General features: G+C 45.9%; 1 protein-coding gene across 1 annotated transcript in view; it reads right to left on the bottom strand.

Moving 5' to 3' along the window:
* Positions 1–15,186, bottom strand: part of Ppm1h (protein phosphatase, Mg2+/Mn2+ dependent, 1H) — a 260,861-nt gene that overhangs the window by 62,313 nt on the left and 183,362 nt on the right. Inside the window, exon 6 of the mRNA NM_001271079.2 lies at positions 2,831–2,949. Coding sequence (NP_001258008.1) covers positions 2,831–2,949 — 119 coding nt within the window. The remainder of the gene's footprint in view (positions 1–2,830; positions 2,950–15,186) is intronic.

Below are 15,186 nucleotides of genomic sequence, written 5' to 3'. Positions count from 1 at the left end.
GAAGGCGGTTCTCTGAAACCTGTCTAACAAGAGGGCCCACCCACCCACTGCTATGTGAAGTGCATATGAAGACGGATATAATCCACTTCCTGAACTTACTTTTAAAAAATTACAAAATGAGGGCACTTTAGCCTTGTTAAAGGGAAAGATATAGGAGCCATGCAAAAGGAAAAAGTTTCGAGAGACTGAAAAGGGAACATAAAACCCCCTAACCTCATCACACAGTTTAAGTGAACAATTACAGCCTTTGAAGGCATCTTGTCTATTAAGTCGATGATTCCTGTCCCCCAAAGTCCTTTCCAAAGCCAGTGAGAAACGGCCATGCCGCCTCTCCACCCCGAGTGAAGGGAATACACCAGGTATCTGCCACAAAGACATCCTCCTTAGGGCAACGTGGTATTGATTCCTGGGCTTCCGCCCTACTCTCACCCTAGATTAGAGGATAAGCAGACAGCCTCATCTCAATCTCAAAGATGATCTCCGTCCCATCCTTCTCATTGACCATTGGCCCACTGACCTGCCCCTCATCCTCCTTCACCCTGGGATACCTGCTGCCCTGTGACAAGCACTGGTCTGGGTGCTGGGTACCCACTGCCTGAGCAGACATTTAAAGAGGCCATTGACTGCTCTGACTCAACGCCTTGCATGCAAACCTGAGTCCCTTTTGCTTCCTGTCTGTCTCCACTCTTACCGTTTTCTGCTTGCACCCTTATATCTACACCAGGAGCCCTCGCAGTTTATCTATGTCTATAGAAATCTGGCTATGCCGCTCTTCCTCTGGGTACCCGACTCTGCTTTCTGAAGTCAGTCTATCCCACACTTCCCTTACTATAACCTACGGAGGACATCCCTCTCATTTAACTGTCCCTGGGAATGCACGAGAGCGGCTTATGTCGTCCCACAGGAGGAAGTCTAAATTGCTACCTTCCCGTGTCTCTGTCAACCTCCGTCTGTTCTCATTATCCCGAGTTGGGATTATGCCCTACCTTATCATCTCAGATGCAGTCTTCTTTCTTGTGCTCACAGTTGCACGCATGCCTCCACCTTCTTGCTGTATTTCCGAACTCCAGGGTACATACTTATATCTAAACTCCTCCATGTGCTATCAAACCGTCTTCGCCCTGACTTTCTACTTGATCTTTAGCGAGGAGTGCTCATTTTCCAGACTGGACACGAGTGTATCAGAAGACTTCAGAACAATGACTCTAGGACTTAAAAACTCACAGCTGTTAAATACCACAAGCCCTACCTGACAATCTACCCCCATCGTGGGTTTGAAGAGGCACTCCATAATGCACAGTACCCTGGGGCACTGTGAAGGTAGCCAGAGTGCTGAAACAAGGAGGTGCATCCATTTTGAATAATGATTTATAGAGATGGATGGCGAGCAGACGTTGACTCACTGATTTTGTCTGAGAGGACGAAGAGTAGACTGGGCTTGGGACCTGCTTCTCCACTTAGCCAAAGGCAAAAATAAAACACCAAAGGACAACCAGGAGTCTTTCAGACCAAGCTATGTCTTCCTTGGGTAGTTGAACTTGTCCCTACATGACACTATGAGTCCCAGACCCTCAGGCATGATGTCATCCTCACGGTGATCTGGGCTGTGTTATCCCTTACGGTCAATGGAGAGGAGATAATACACTCGCTGCCTTGGTTGGCGACGGTGAAGGGAGAACAAGCTGCCTCAATCTTCTGCTGTCCCTCAGGTTGGCAAGAGGCTCCCTCACTAGGATCTCAGGTGGAAGAGCCCATCATGTACCCTCATTGCAACCTGCCGGGCGGTGGTTTCCCACCCCAACCCTGTTTCATGTAACTCGACCAACCCTGCCCATTATTCAGGCAGAAAGAAGAAGGTCTTAGTCAACACCGGTCAGCTCTAGACCATGGTCTTGGTGCTTGTATAGGTGTGTCTGGAGGACAAGGCCCCCCATGTCAAGCGTTCTTACTTCATTCTGGATGTGATAAGAAATATATCCAAGCGGCCTGTGGGTTGTGTAAGCGTGGATTCAATAATTCCCAGATGGAAAATACAGTTTTTAAAGCACGTGTAGTGAAAATGCCCAGATGCTTTTTCCTGTCATAATCTCTTAAATGGTAAATACCAACCACGTGCATAGCATTTACCTGGGGTTGAGCAATGAAATGTAAAGGGAAGCTATGCATAGACTGAGTGCAAGCACTGTGCCATTTCTATGGGGTGTGTGACTAGTCCCAGACTTTAGACCCTTGTAGAGGATCCTGGAGCTAACTAACCTCTTATAGTTACAGAGGGGCACCTGTAAAGAAAATGTCTCACCTCCCGCAGGCTTCACAGTGAGTCTTCAGAGATGATACCTTTTGATACTTTACCCATGGGGGCATGAGGGGGGAATAGGCTCTCGGGATAGTTTATCCATCTCGTTCATTCAGAGACTCATGAATTGGAATTCAAACTCAAGTCAGCATGGCTCACTAAGTCACATTCTCTTGTGCCCTTTTCGCTCTTGGATCACCCTGTTCTAAAAACGTGTGTGTGTGTGTGTGTGTGTGTGTGTGTGTGTGTGTGTGTGTGTATGTGTGTGTGTGTGCACGCGCATGCATACACATACACATATCCTCCAAATGACTGTGTCATGTGAGTCTAGAACGAAGTCCGGTTCACGGCACTAGGTGTCCCTGAGCATCGTCTTGGAAAGGTGGAGGCAAAGTCACACAGGTAATCTGAGCACTGGTCCTATGTGGCTGTGGACTCTCATCCTTCACTGTGAGCCCAGGTCCCTGGCTGTGTTTGTGCTGGCGATTTTTACACGGTGCAGTGGTACCCAGGCATGGTGAAGTTCGTTCTTACCAGCCTGTCATGTTAAAGTCCCGGTACAGCATCTTCTTCCCGAGTTCTTTCCTCTGTACTCTCCTTGGAAACTCCAAGTGTGTGAACTCATTTCCCAGCAAGTGAGGCTGCATGAACGCCTAATAGCAGAAAGAAAAAAAAAAGAAAAGAGAGATAAAAGACAGAAAGGAAAAAGCCACAGACAGATTTTAGAAGACAAAAATAAAACGAGTATGTTCTGCAAATTGAGACAAGCCTCACTTCAGAAATGGGAAAAACTGTCTTCTGTTTTGAAGGAAGTAAATACAATTTGGAACTTAAACGCTAACAGAGGGCAAGGGAATAAAAACACTGCCTGTGGCTTGATAAGTTAATTGTAATCAAAGGCGTGCGTTTGATGTATTAATTGTAATCAAAGGAGCACACAACTGATGGCTTAGGGATGAGAACGGGCTTTTTCAAAGTCCAGATTGTAGTTCAAACTCAAGATGGTTTTACTTTCTGGAAGGCACGTGGGCCAGACTGAAGGCCAGCAAGGTCACCCTGACTCCTCCCTAGCTCTCTTGGCTCTCTTCTAGCGGAATAGAGCTCCCTATGGACTTGCCTTTGAAAACCACAAGAGTGTCTCCAGAACATACAAGAACCAGATCCCTCACAGCAGTACTAGACACACAGACAGGAGCCTTCTACTGGACCCATTTCTCCTTCAGTTTGCTCTGCAGGTTTTTTCCCCCTAGATTATCTTACACACACACACACACACACACACACACACACACACACACACACACACACACACACACCCTGCCCCAACAGATGGCTTCTATTTCCTGTAAATCTCTGTTCATATTACAAAAGTCTCCAACACAAAGTCATATCCAGGGTTGTTTTGAAAGAACAGCCTCACTATTACAGTTAAGATGTAAACCTGGCTATCCAAGAGATGGACTGGTCACATTTCAACTTCCCTGCTGAAGCCACAGACTCTCATGCCATGTCGCACACCATGCCCAACTCTTGTGTGAGAGATTGGCTCTCCTGATCAAAGGAGAAGACAGAGTCCACCATGCCCAGCCACTGTAGGGAGGCAAGGGATGGCTGCCCTCCTCAGTTAACTGGAACAAGTTCAGTTTCTTTTATCAGAAATGCTTACCGCACGAAGTGTTTGGGGAGGAAGTGAGGGGCACAACTGGGTTGCTTCCAGACACATCATGTGAAACCTTAGGGATAGGACCCAAGTTTATATGAAATTCATTTATGTTACAGAAACGCCTTATACACATAGTCTGAGAGCCGTTTCATACAGTGAGACAAGCTCACTGGGAAGGAAGAAAACTAACATGTAATGGAGCAGGTTCCTGCTAAAATCCGGTGAGCTCTGCATCCTGAATTTTGTGATCTTAATGAGTTCTTTAATCTCTTGAGCCTTGGTTTCATTGTCTTTAAAGTGACAATATTACTGGCATTTTCATAATTAGATATCTTTAGTGCTGTCATGGTTGTCTTTGCTCATGGGAAACAACGAGGGCTGGAGAGATGGTTAAGTAGGTAAAGTACTGGCTGCACAGACCTGAGGCTCCAAGTTCAAGTCCCCAAACCCATGTAGAACGGGGCATGGTCATGTTTGCCACGCCAGCTCTCCACTGTAAGATGGGGGGCCAAGAGACAGGAGAATCCTTGGAAGCTCGGAGCCCAGTCAAAACCACTGGTGAGCAAGAGTCCCTGCCTCAAACAGGGTAGAAGGTAAGGACTGACATCTGCCCTCTGATCTCCACACATTCGCTATGGTGTGCGTACACATGCGTGCACACACACACACACACACAGACACACACACACAAACACACACACAGAGACAGAGAGAGAGACACAGAGACAGAGACAAAGAGACAGAGTAAGGTGACCTTTAATTCCATTTAATGATCATTATGTTCAGTGGTTTCTGAGATCTCTTTATGTCCTTCTGAATCTTAGGGCAGGAGGCATCACTACTTCATTTGTTGGCCCCAGAACCAAAGTGAGTATATACAGAATTTCAACACAGAGACAGCAGTGCTTAAAACTAATACAAAGCGCTGCGTGACTATGCCAGTGATGTGCCCAAGCAGCAGCCATGGCCAAAGAGTGGTTAGAGTTTTGTTTCTCCTTTGCATTGATCCACTGGTGCTGGAGGCAGAGGCAGGCAGATCTCTCTGAGTTTGAGGCTAGCCTGGTCTACAGAGTGAGTTTCAGGACAGCCAGGACTACATGGAGAAACCCTGTCTTAAAATCAAAACAACACTCCCCCCAACCCAATAAAAACAAACAAACAAACAAACAAACAAACAAACATACACAGAAAGTGCAGAGCTGAAGTTTAGGGAGTCATATGCAGTGGCATCTCTCACATAACCTCATCCTCTTCCCGAAGTGCGAGGCTGTACCAGCATGGAGGTCTGGTTCATTTCCTATCTCTGGGTGGGACTGACTGATTTAGGGGTTACATTCACTTTATAGAAGTACTTCACCTTCCTTATCTCACTCAACCATTCCGCAAAGCCTGTCATATGAACACAACTTAAAAAACAAGGAAACAGGGTAGGAGATATGGCTCAGCAGCTAAAAGCAGTTGTTGCTCTTGTACGAGGACCTCGGTTTGGTTCCCAGTCCTACAAAAAGCCTCACAATCACCCATAACTCCAATTCCAGGGAAGTGGATGCCCTTTTCTGACCTTTGCATGTACCATGTACCATGCAGGCACGCATACATACTACATATGGGCAGAAAGCTCATACCCAGAAAATAAAAGAAATGAATCTCTTTAAAAATTCACTTCCAAACATTTAAAAACCAATCAAAACAAACAAGCAACAAACCAAAATGAACCAAAACTCAAAGAAACAGGCCTAGGAAGGTTAAGGCACCAAATCCAAATTCATCAGCTAGGACTGGGTGGCTCTGGGCCTGAGATAAGTACCCTGCTCAAAACTCCCACTCACCCCCGCATGTTTACACAGACAATGAGAGGGCCCCGAAAGGCCTGTTAGCATCTGCTCTTAGATCATGCTGTCTAAAACAGCAGTTAGGAATAAATACAACACAGATCTTCACGTAGGACGGTTGCAAGGATGTATCTGACAGTCTCACAGCGAAAAACAAGACAAAAATCACTTAATACAAAGCAAAGTAGTATGAATTCGCGGATGCCATGATGCACTTGATTTAACTGTACAGAGCGGGTTATTATAAAAACAGGTATGTTCCGGGCATTGACGAACGACACAGATCTTTAATCCCTGCACCTGGGAGGCAAAGGTAGGTGGATCTCTGAGTTGGAGGCCAGCCTGGTCTATAGAGAGAATTCCAGAAGCAAAGATCCTCAGAAAATAAAAACAAAAAAGGAGCAAAAAGAAAAGAAGTAGATATAGGTGAGTGCAGAGGCTTAGGTTGTAACAATGTATGTATGTGTTTATTAGGTGTATTGTAACAATGTATGCATGTGTTTGTTTATTAGGTGTGTTGTAACAATGTATGTATGTATGTATTTATGTATGTATGTATGTATATGCTTATGCCAAGGCTCAGGTGTGTGTAACAATGTATGTATGTGTTTATGCAGAGGCTTAGGTGTGCTGTAACAATGTATGGATAGGTTTATGAAAACGGTTATGTGCTGTGGTTTGTGTGTGTCTCCTCGGTCTCATATGCTGTTAGCACTTCGAGGAACAGGCTTCTGGGAGGTATTTCAGGACATTAAGGTTCTGCAACCATGCCCAGTTGCTGCTGTCATACTGGGGGTTCAGGGGTGGTGGTGGTGGATTTGAACACTTTTCCCTCCTGCTTTCTGCCATGTGAGGAGGTAGGGAAAAGGCTTATAACCCATGACCTTGACCTTGGGTTTCGAAGGATTGGGAGGGGAAAAAATCTGTTCTTTATAAATTATCCACTCAGTAGTACTCTGTTACAGTGGCACAAAATCCGCAACACGGTGTCTATCCAGAAACTCCACACAATGAGTATTAACAACAGGCAGGACAGATCCAAAGCACATTTGTCAGGTCACCTGCTTCCATAACTTGGGTAGCGAAGACGGTCATAAGCTATGGATATAACAACTCAAAACCAGCTCCTTGGGTTCTGTGGAAACCGTGGTGGGCAGCTATGATCTGAGAGTGTCCCATAAAGACCCATGACTGAAGACCTGGTCACCAGCCTGTGGCACTTGTAGGAGGTGGTGGGGCTTGCCAGATGTAGTAGGACATTTCTGTCATCCCAATACTCAGAAGGTTGAGGTTCAGGGCTAGCCTGGACTATATATCTGATGGTCTCTAAAAATCCCCAAATGATTATTTTTTTAAATTTCAAAAACGAGGTGGGGCCGGCTGGAAGCAAGTTCTATCACCATGGGGCCACGTAAGAGCTGCCCTCTTACCAGTTTGCTTCCTGGCTACCAAGGGGCGAGCAGATTTCTCTACAGTGATGCTCTGCCTCACTCAGACTCCAGAGCAACAGCGCAAGCAACCCGTGAGCCTACGCTTCCGAAACTCTGAGTCAAAATGAAACGTTTTTCTCCTTTTAAGTTGACGTACTTCAGATATTTATCACAGTGCTAAGATGCAGGGTGACACTCGGTTCATAGCGGTCGGAAGGGCTGCACCTCATCCTTTTCTCCTGAAGGCACAGAGCTTAGCCAACTTTCTTATGAAAACAGGTCAGGATTCCCATATTCCAGGCAGACACTTACAGTCTTTGCTACTCAAGAGGCTGAGGCGGGAGTTAGAGATGGGCTTGGTGGTATAGGGTGGGGGTGGGGACAGAAAGAAAGAGGACACAGAGAAGGGCGAGGGGAAGAGTTCATCCCAAAGATGGCTTGCTTTGCGCACAAGGGATGGAAACATCACGGATACCATCAGTATGACCGATGTGCACTTGTTATATTAACTCTTACTTTATTATCATTTCATTCTCCAAGCATACTTACACATGACTAGCCACAGAGGGTACAATTTTCCCTTGGCTCTTTATCTTTCATGTATCTAGTGTCATATGCAATTTAAATTAAAATAACTTTAAGACACTTTTTTTTTTGATCCTATCATCATCTATGAACACAGCAATGGCTAAGAGAGTAACTATCTCTCCCCTCCAAGGGCAGCAACACAGAGATCCAGGGGCTTTGTCTCCTAACTGGAGGGTGAGTTGGCCCTCGGATATGCTTTAGCCAGGCACCCTTGTACCCACTTTGCTAGTATTTTTCGTGGATTTGGTCTAATGCTACTTCTATTACGGTAACTGAGTCCTCAGCATTGCATGAGAATCTGCATGTCCGAGGGTAAGAAGCTGAGGGTCCCTGCCCCGAGTTAGTTTTGACTGTTAAATAAAGTTGCTGGTGGCCAATGGCTGGGCAAGGAGACAGAGGTGGGACTTTTAGGCTAGGGATGGAGGAAGGAGAGGAAGGGATGGAGTGGCCATGCCTGGGAAAGGAATAGCTGCCACACCTGAGGAGGCAGGACAGACAGACAGCCAACATGTAAGAGCAAGGGAAGAATGGCTCCAGGTCCTCCCCACCCCCAAAACTGGGTCTAGGGCAACACGGGTAGAATATAGATTTTAGTAAGTAATAACTCAGAAGCATTGGCAGGGAGGTGTTCGCCACACGGAGGTTTGGGAGTGGCCCAACCACTGAGCTGTTTAAGGCATATTAAAATATAAGGCTGCACGCGTGTGTGTCTTTCATTCAGGAACCCAGAACACTGGGGCAGTGTAGCCTCTACCTGGTGGATTAGAGAACAGATCCACTGGCTACTTCAACAAGAACTCATTTACTAAGGAAGCTGCACCAGGAGGCTCGTTGACACAGATGCCTCTGGGTTACCTGGTGACTCCTCAGATAGCTTCCTACCTACTGAAGCTGCTGCGCCTTTCCAAGTCACCAGGGATTAAAGCAGCTTAACCTGGAGCCACCTGTGGGGATCCTCCATGTGAAAGCTATTCTCAGGCTCAACAAGCTGCATGCCCTCCCCAGTGATAACTGGAAAGTGCTGTATTCCATCCAGGTCAACAGGACGTGACACTGCCCTTCTCCCACATACATCTCAGAGAGAAAACTACGGCTGCTGCTTAAATGTTGGTGGATGACGCTCTATTGCCACCTCAAAATTTCACTTTACTCTTTTTGGAAGAGTTGCTTTAAGACAAATTTTCATCGTCTATTATTCTGTATTGGTTTTGTGTGTGTGTGTGTGTGTGTGTGTGTGTGTGTGTGTGTGTGTGTGTGTGTGGTGTGCACATAAGTATGTAGGTGAACATGCCTATGCTTGCTCATGTAAGAGACCAGGCAGGATGTGCAATGCCTTCCTCTGTCCTGCTCTGTCGCTCTTCCTTACTGTCCTGACACGGGGGCACTCACTGAAGAGCTGGCTGGGTAGTGAACTCTGGGATCCATCTGCTTCCATCCACCAAGGCTGGGCTATAAGCATGTGTAGTCATGCCTGGGTTTTTATACAGCTAGTGAGGACTTGAATGAACTCAGGTATGAATGCTTTCAGTACACCCACTGTGAATCTGAAGGGCACCTGACAGTCCTGACCTACTGAACACGGTTAGTAGAGCAACGCAAACACCATGGAGTCTCTACTGAGAGCAGCAACGGTTTCATGGCTGCCAGGGAGTTGGGGCTTGCTGCTGCTGCTGTTGCCCAGCTCCATGGGCAAGCAATTTCTAACTTAGAAAAAGACAGAAATTCAAAATTCAGCTGGATGTCATCTGTGTCTGCAATCCTAGCACATGAGGCTGAGGCAGGGGGATGACACATCCCAGGTCAGCCTGCTCTATATAGTGGTACTCTACTTCCAAACAGAACTTAAGATTTGAGGTATGGTTTCTGTGGTCTGTGTCACTGTTACACCATCCTCAGGTTAAAAACAAAAACACCCTAACCATCAACAAAGGACCGTTTGTGTATTGCTTAAAGCTTCCTCAAGCCCTTTCCACATTAAGCATCCAGTGGCTCTCTCTCACTGTGTCTCAGTTCAGAGTCAAGGTCATGGCTCTCACCATGTCCTGCGTCTCGTGAGGGCATCAGGGATACCACATGTCTTAAATAACCATGGCTTACAGATCACCTCGAAGCTTAGCCTTTACAAACGGCTATACAGCTGGCTGACCAACTCCCACTTCAGGAATGTGGCTACACAAGCCTGCCTCCTGCCCAGCCCTCTCTTCCCACAAAACCAGATCCAAAAGAAGGTTAATTAATGGCTCCTTCCCCAGCAGGAGTTTACCCTGACATGCTTGTCAACCACCCTGCAAGTTGGTATGATAGGGTCAGACACACCACCCTAGAATATGGCACACTCAGAAGACAAACTCTCTTTCTCTCTCTTGGCCCTTCTCCTCTGTAGCAGGTGCTAAGTCTCCCTTCACAGGGGCATGCTCCTATTATCTATGGACGTTGAAGGACCATGAAGGAACACCTTTGCCTCTGAAGAGAGATACACCACAGCAGGAGGTAAATAAACAAACCTTTCAAGCTAGTGAGGTGGATCAGTGGCCAGAGGACCTCATACACAGGCCTGACAGTTTTGAGTTCAATCCTTGGATCCCACAAGGAGGCAGGAGAGCACTGACCTCTGACCTCTGACCTCCACACATAACTGCATTCTCACACTCAAAATAAATCACATATGTAATCTTTAAAAAAAGATAGAAAAAGTTAGAAGTCTTGCTAATTTTTCCTGCTATTATCCCATTAGATAGTAATCCCATCATCAACCTCCCATGAATGCCTGCTCTTAAAAAAGATGTTTTTCTTATTTACTTTATGTGCATGTGAGGGTGCCTGTATGTACAAACCTCTTATGTGTGTTTGGTGTTTAAAGAGGCCAGAAGAGGATGTTGGCTAGAAATGAAGTTATAGGCTGAGTAAGATACTCAGCGTGGATGGCGGGAACAGAACCTGGACCTTCCCCAAGTGCAACAAGTGCTCCTAATCACTGAGCCTTCTCTCCAGCCCCAAATGTCTACTTTGTATCAGACCTGAGCATAATGGTAGTCATTTGCAGGTTTCCTTGGATCTTTATTTTCTTACAATGTGATGCATCTTTATGCAAAAGACCGTATGTGTAAGTAATGTCTGTATTAGATACATTTCTGTCTTATCTCCTGTCAATCTGTCTTTCATTATAGGGCCCTTGCTATGACCCTCATAAAGGGATAGCAGAAAAGAAATCATCCCGTCTTTACATATGTCTACTTGTTTATGCTTGCACATCTATAAAATACCACAACTTTGTCTATGTTGAAATGTGTATGGGGAATAATCTTGGTTACGAGGGGACATTATATTTAATCCCACACTGGTCTTCTTGCCACACCTTTGGATTTCGCTATTGCTACAGTGACGATTCTGTCTCTTTTGATAATTGCCTCAGCGCCCACAGCAGGCTGCCTTTTCTGTCATAACCATTTCTGCCGTGCGGTTTTAAGCAGTCCATCTGTACCAGTAGCACCTCCTTCTTGTTCACTGCTCCTCAGAGTCACCACTTATGTCACATTGGTCAGCCCAGTGGTCCCAAACAGGAGTTTGCTCACTCAAGTTGCCCTGAGCAGATCCTCTGGAGTTAATTGTGCAGCTCAGAGAACAGAGCAAACATGGCTGCTTAAGGGAAAACAAGATGCTAAAATGAGGCAGAAAACCCACAATGTGTAAAAAACATCACCTGCTGGGTCTCAGAGGAGGCAGCCTCTGCTTGTTAGTGCTTCATTTCTTACGGGCCTGAGACTTTACATCTGCATCTTACTTTGCTTCCTGATGCTCTGGTCAAACACTGACCCAAACCAGCTTGGAGGGGAAGTGGTTTATTGGGCTTACATTTCCATGCCATAGTCCATCCTCAAGGGCAGGACTCAAGCAGAAACTTGAAGTAGAAAGCATGGAGGGGCACTCTTTGCGCTTGCTCCCCATGGCTTGTTCGGCTGGCTTTCTTATATAAGCCAGGGCCACCTGCCCAGGGTAGCCCTACCCTCTGGGCTGGGCCCTCCCACATCAACCATTAATCAAGAAATGCTCACCAACAGGGCCAGAGACAATTTCAGTGGATGTAATTCCTCAGGTGGGGATCCCTCTTCTTAGGGGATACTAGTTTGTGTCAAGTTGACCAAAACTAACACTCACCGTCCTTACAGGCATCATGTGTAAGTATATATGTCCAAAGCCATCAATGTATTATAAAAATGTTATCTGAGCATTTCTTTTAAACTTTTATACTAGTGAATATTTCTACCACTGGACACAGATTATGTTTAGATCTTTGGGTATGACGGGTTAAGTATTTTCTTCTACCCCTGATCCATATCTTTGCCCAGATTGCTTTCATTAAAGACAAAACAACAGAAGCCTCCAAACACTGTGACACTTTAGGAGAAACCCAAGGTTTATGTGAGGTTTTAAAGCATTGGGAAGAACTTCACTGAGACTTGTTTTAATGATTTTAGGGAAAGTTAGAGTCATCGGGAAGGGCCTGGCTCCCATGAGGGGATGAGAAAGCCTGCAAATTCTGGAGAAGCCAGCAGGGAGGGAGTCATTTGGTTGGCAAATGCACAGTGGCCAAACAAGTTGGGAATTTGGAAACCTCCTCCAGCTTGTCCAGCACCCAAGTGTCATGACTGGAATGGCTTCATTTGTACTGGCCTGGTTTGATGGTGCATACCAGCATCTGACTCTAGTGTTTCACAGGTGGTTTTTTTTTTTAAATCCCAATTTTACTTGAAACAACAAGTTCCAACATTGAGGATCTGTAAATGTGGGAAAGTCTGTTAGATCGCTTAAAGCGGTAAATCTTAGTGACTTCCTGGCTCTCAAGTTGAAGAACCAGGAGTAATGTTGGCACGGTACACTCACTCCACTTTCCATACCTGGGCAGTTCATAAGTGTGCATACATTATTACAGTCCCCCCCACCCCAAGACACATTTCACAGGGATGCTGTCTTGTAAAGCTAGGTGTGGTGACCCATGCCTTTAGTCCTCAAGAGGCATAAGCTGGTGGATCTCTGAGTTGGAGGCCATCCAGGTCTCCACGGTGAGTTCCTGGACAGCCAGGGCTATACAGAACAACCTTGTCTTGATAAAACAACAACTAAACCCAAAACAAAAATGTGGACCAAACCAAAGGTGGGATCAAGCATATAGGACCCATGGCCATCCACAAACAAAATATATGGACATTTCCCTGAACATTTTGTATTTATCTGTTATGATGAATATATTTTATATCTTTCTTTTTTTGATGAAACATCATCACTTAGATGTATGCATGCTAGGAACATCCACGTAGTATCCACACAGGTCAGTACATGGTGCTGGGAGATACCTTTATGGGTTCAGTGGCGCTCTGAGAACATTGGCAGGGTAGGAAAAATGGAAGCCAGAACAGCTAACTCAGATTCCAGGGAGGGGAACCAGGACTGGTTACAGGAGTACAGCAAGGGCAGTGAGGTTATACTTAATATTTGTATACCCAATATTACACATACACACACACACACACACACACACACACACACACACACACACACACACACACAAATGCTCAGTACTTTCAGTGGATAGACAATGGGTCTTGAGGTTACTCAAAGTCACCTGCTAGAAAGAAAATATACTTTCCTCCTTTTTCTTCTGCTGCAGAATGATTTTTTTTTAATTTTGTGGTCAGATGACTAGTGAGTAGAGGCAGGCTGAATGGACAGGTTTGGGTGGGGGATATCCAGAGAAAGGTACTTACGCAAGAAACACACAAGCGCTTCCTGAGGTATAGTATATATTGCAAAGGGCTTCTATCATATATTGACAGGGCGATAACTCTTTCACAAACGGAACAGACCCATGTACCTAGCATTTAAAAGCAACTATTCCCAGATCCTCAGGAACTGCCTCCCCGGTAACTACAACTCCATACGATGCCCGTGGTTCCCAGAGGGAAGCTCCATTCCGCCTTCTAGACGGGATTTGCCTGTTTTCAAACTTACATCTGTGTGTCCCATGTGCACATGCGTATGTGGGGTGTCATGTATGCTCATGTGCATGTACGTGTGCCTATGCATACATGTGCAGAGGCTGAGAACCTTGGCCAGTGAGTGTCCCGTTCTATCCCCACTCTTCCCTTCATTCCTTTAAGATAAGGTCTCACACTGAACTGTGGGAGCCTGTTTAAGAGAGCTGTGAGCTTCCTGGGAACTATGGTTGGGTCAGAGGGCAGAACGTTCTTCCCACAGGTCCCTCCTAGAAAGGATCACATAAACTATGAGAAACATTTGAAAGCTAGGACATGAAGGGAATGCCCTGGTATGTCTCGTTTCCCACACTATCTCTGTGGGAAAGGGAAGGCCTTCGAGAAATAGATTCGGTTCCTGTCACATGACCAAAGACGATGTTCATAAGACCTAACACCAGGTGCATTCCCTTGCTGGATTTGTTAACTGTGAACACCACTTTGGGCTGGAGAGATGGCTCAGTGGTTAAGAGCTCTGACTGCTCTTCCAGAGGTCCTGAGTTCAGTTCCCAGCAACCACATGGTGGCTCACAACCCTGTGTAATGGAATCCAACACCCTCTTCTGGTGTGTCTGAAGACAGCTACAGTGTACAGTGTATTTACATAAAACAGATAAATAAATCTTTAAAAAAAACCCCACCACCTCATATTTTCCTTGCTTTGATAATAAAAGTGAGAAGCGCTTGTTCGCACTACTCTTGAGCTCAAATGCTTGGAGTCCCTCCTTGTATCTGGTACACTCAGCCTCACTGGCAGGAGTGACTTGACATTAAACCTACAGCTAGAGGTTTAACCACAGTTATTCCAAAGTCCTTAGCAGTTTAACTCTGTCTCACAAAACTACACGTGACTTTCGGGTTTTCCAATTAAACAGTGATAGTCTAAAATCCGAAAGTCATGTGTGGCGTCCTCCATGTTCCCCAAATTTGTAAGCTGTGTTATGGCACAGTCCGAGAGAGAAGACTCTGTAACAGCAGCAGCAGGAGCAGCAGCAGCAGCAGCAGCAGCAGCCACCACCACCACACAACAAGGTCACTAGTTCAAATCACCTGCTGTCAGGTGAGAAGTGGGGCACCTGCCGCTTTGTTCAGAAGCATACTTGAACTTCCCATTGGAGCCTCCTGTCTTAAAGGTAGGTTCAGGCTTTAAAAATATCTTTGGAGGATAACTCTTGAGCATGAAAACAATCTCAGCAAACTCAGATGCCCAATGCTAGTCACTGGAAGTCTCTATGACATGGAGCGGTGGAGAAGGGATGGTCTAAGATACCACAGCCGCCTCACAGGATGCTGTCCCGTGTGCATCAAGTGTGCAGCTGAAGCTCACTGTCATCTTGTCTGCACATTG

Source organism: Rattus norvegicus, chromosome 7 (genome assembly GCF_036323735.1).
Source record: "Rattus norvegicus strain BN/NHsdMcwi chromosome 7, GRCr8, whole genome shotgun sequence".
In the NCBI taxonomy this organism is placed as follows: Eukaryota; Metazoa; Chordata; class Mammalia; order Rodentia; family Muridae; genus Rattus; species Rattus norvegicus.
This window is presented reverse-complemented; position numbering and strand designations above follow the sequence as displayed.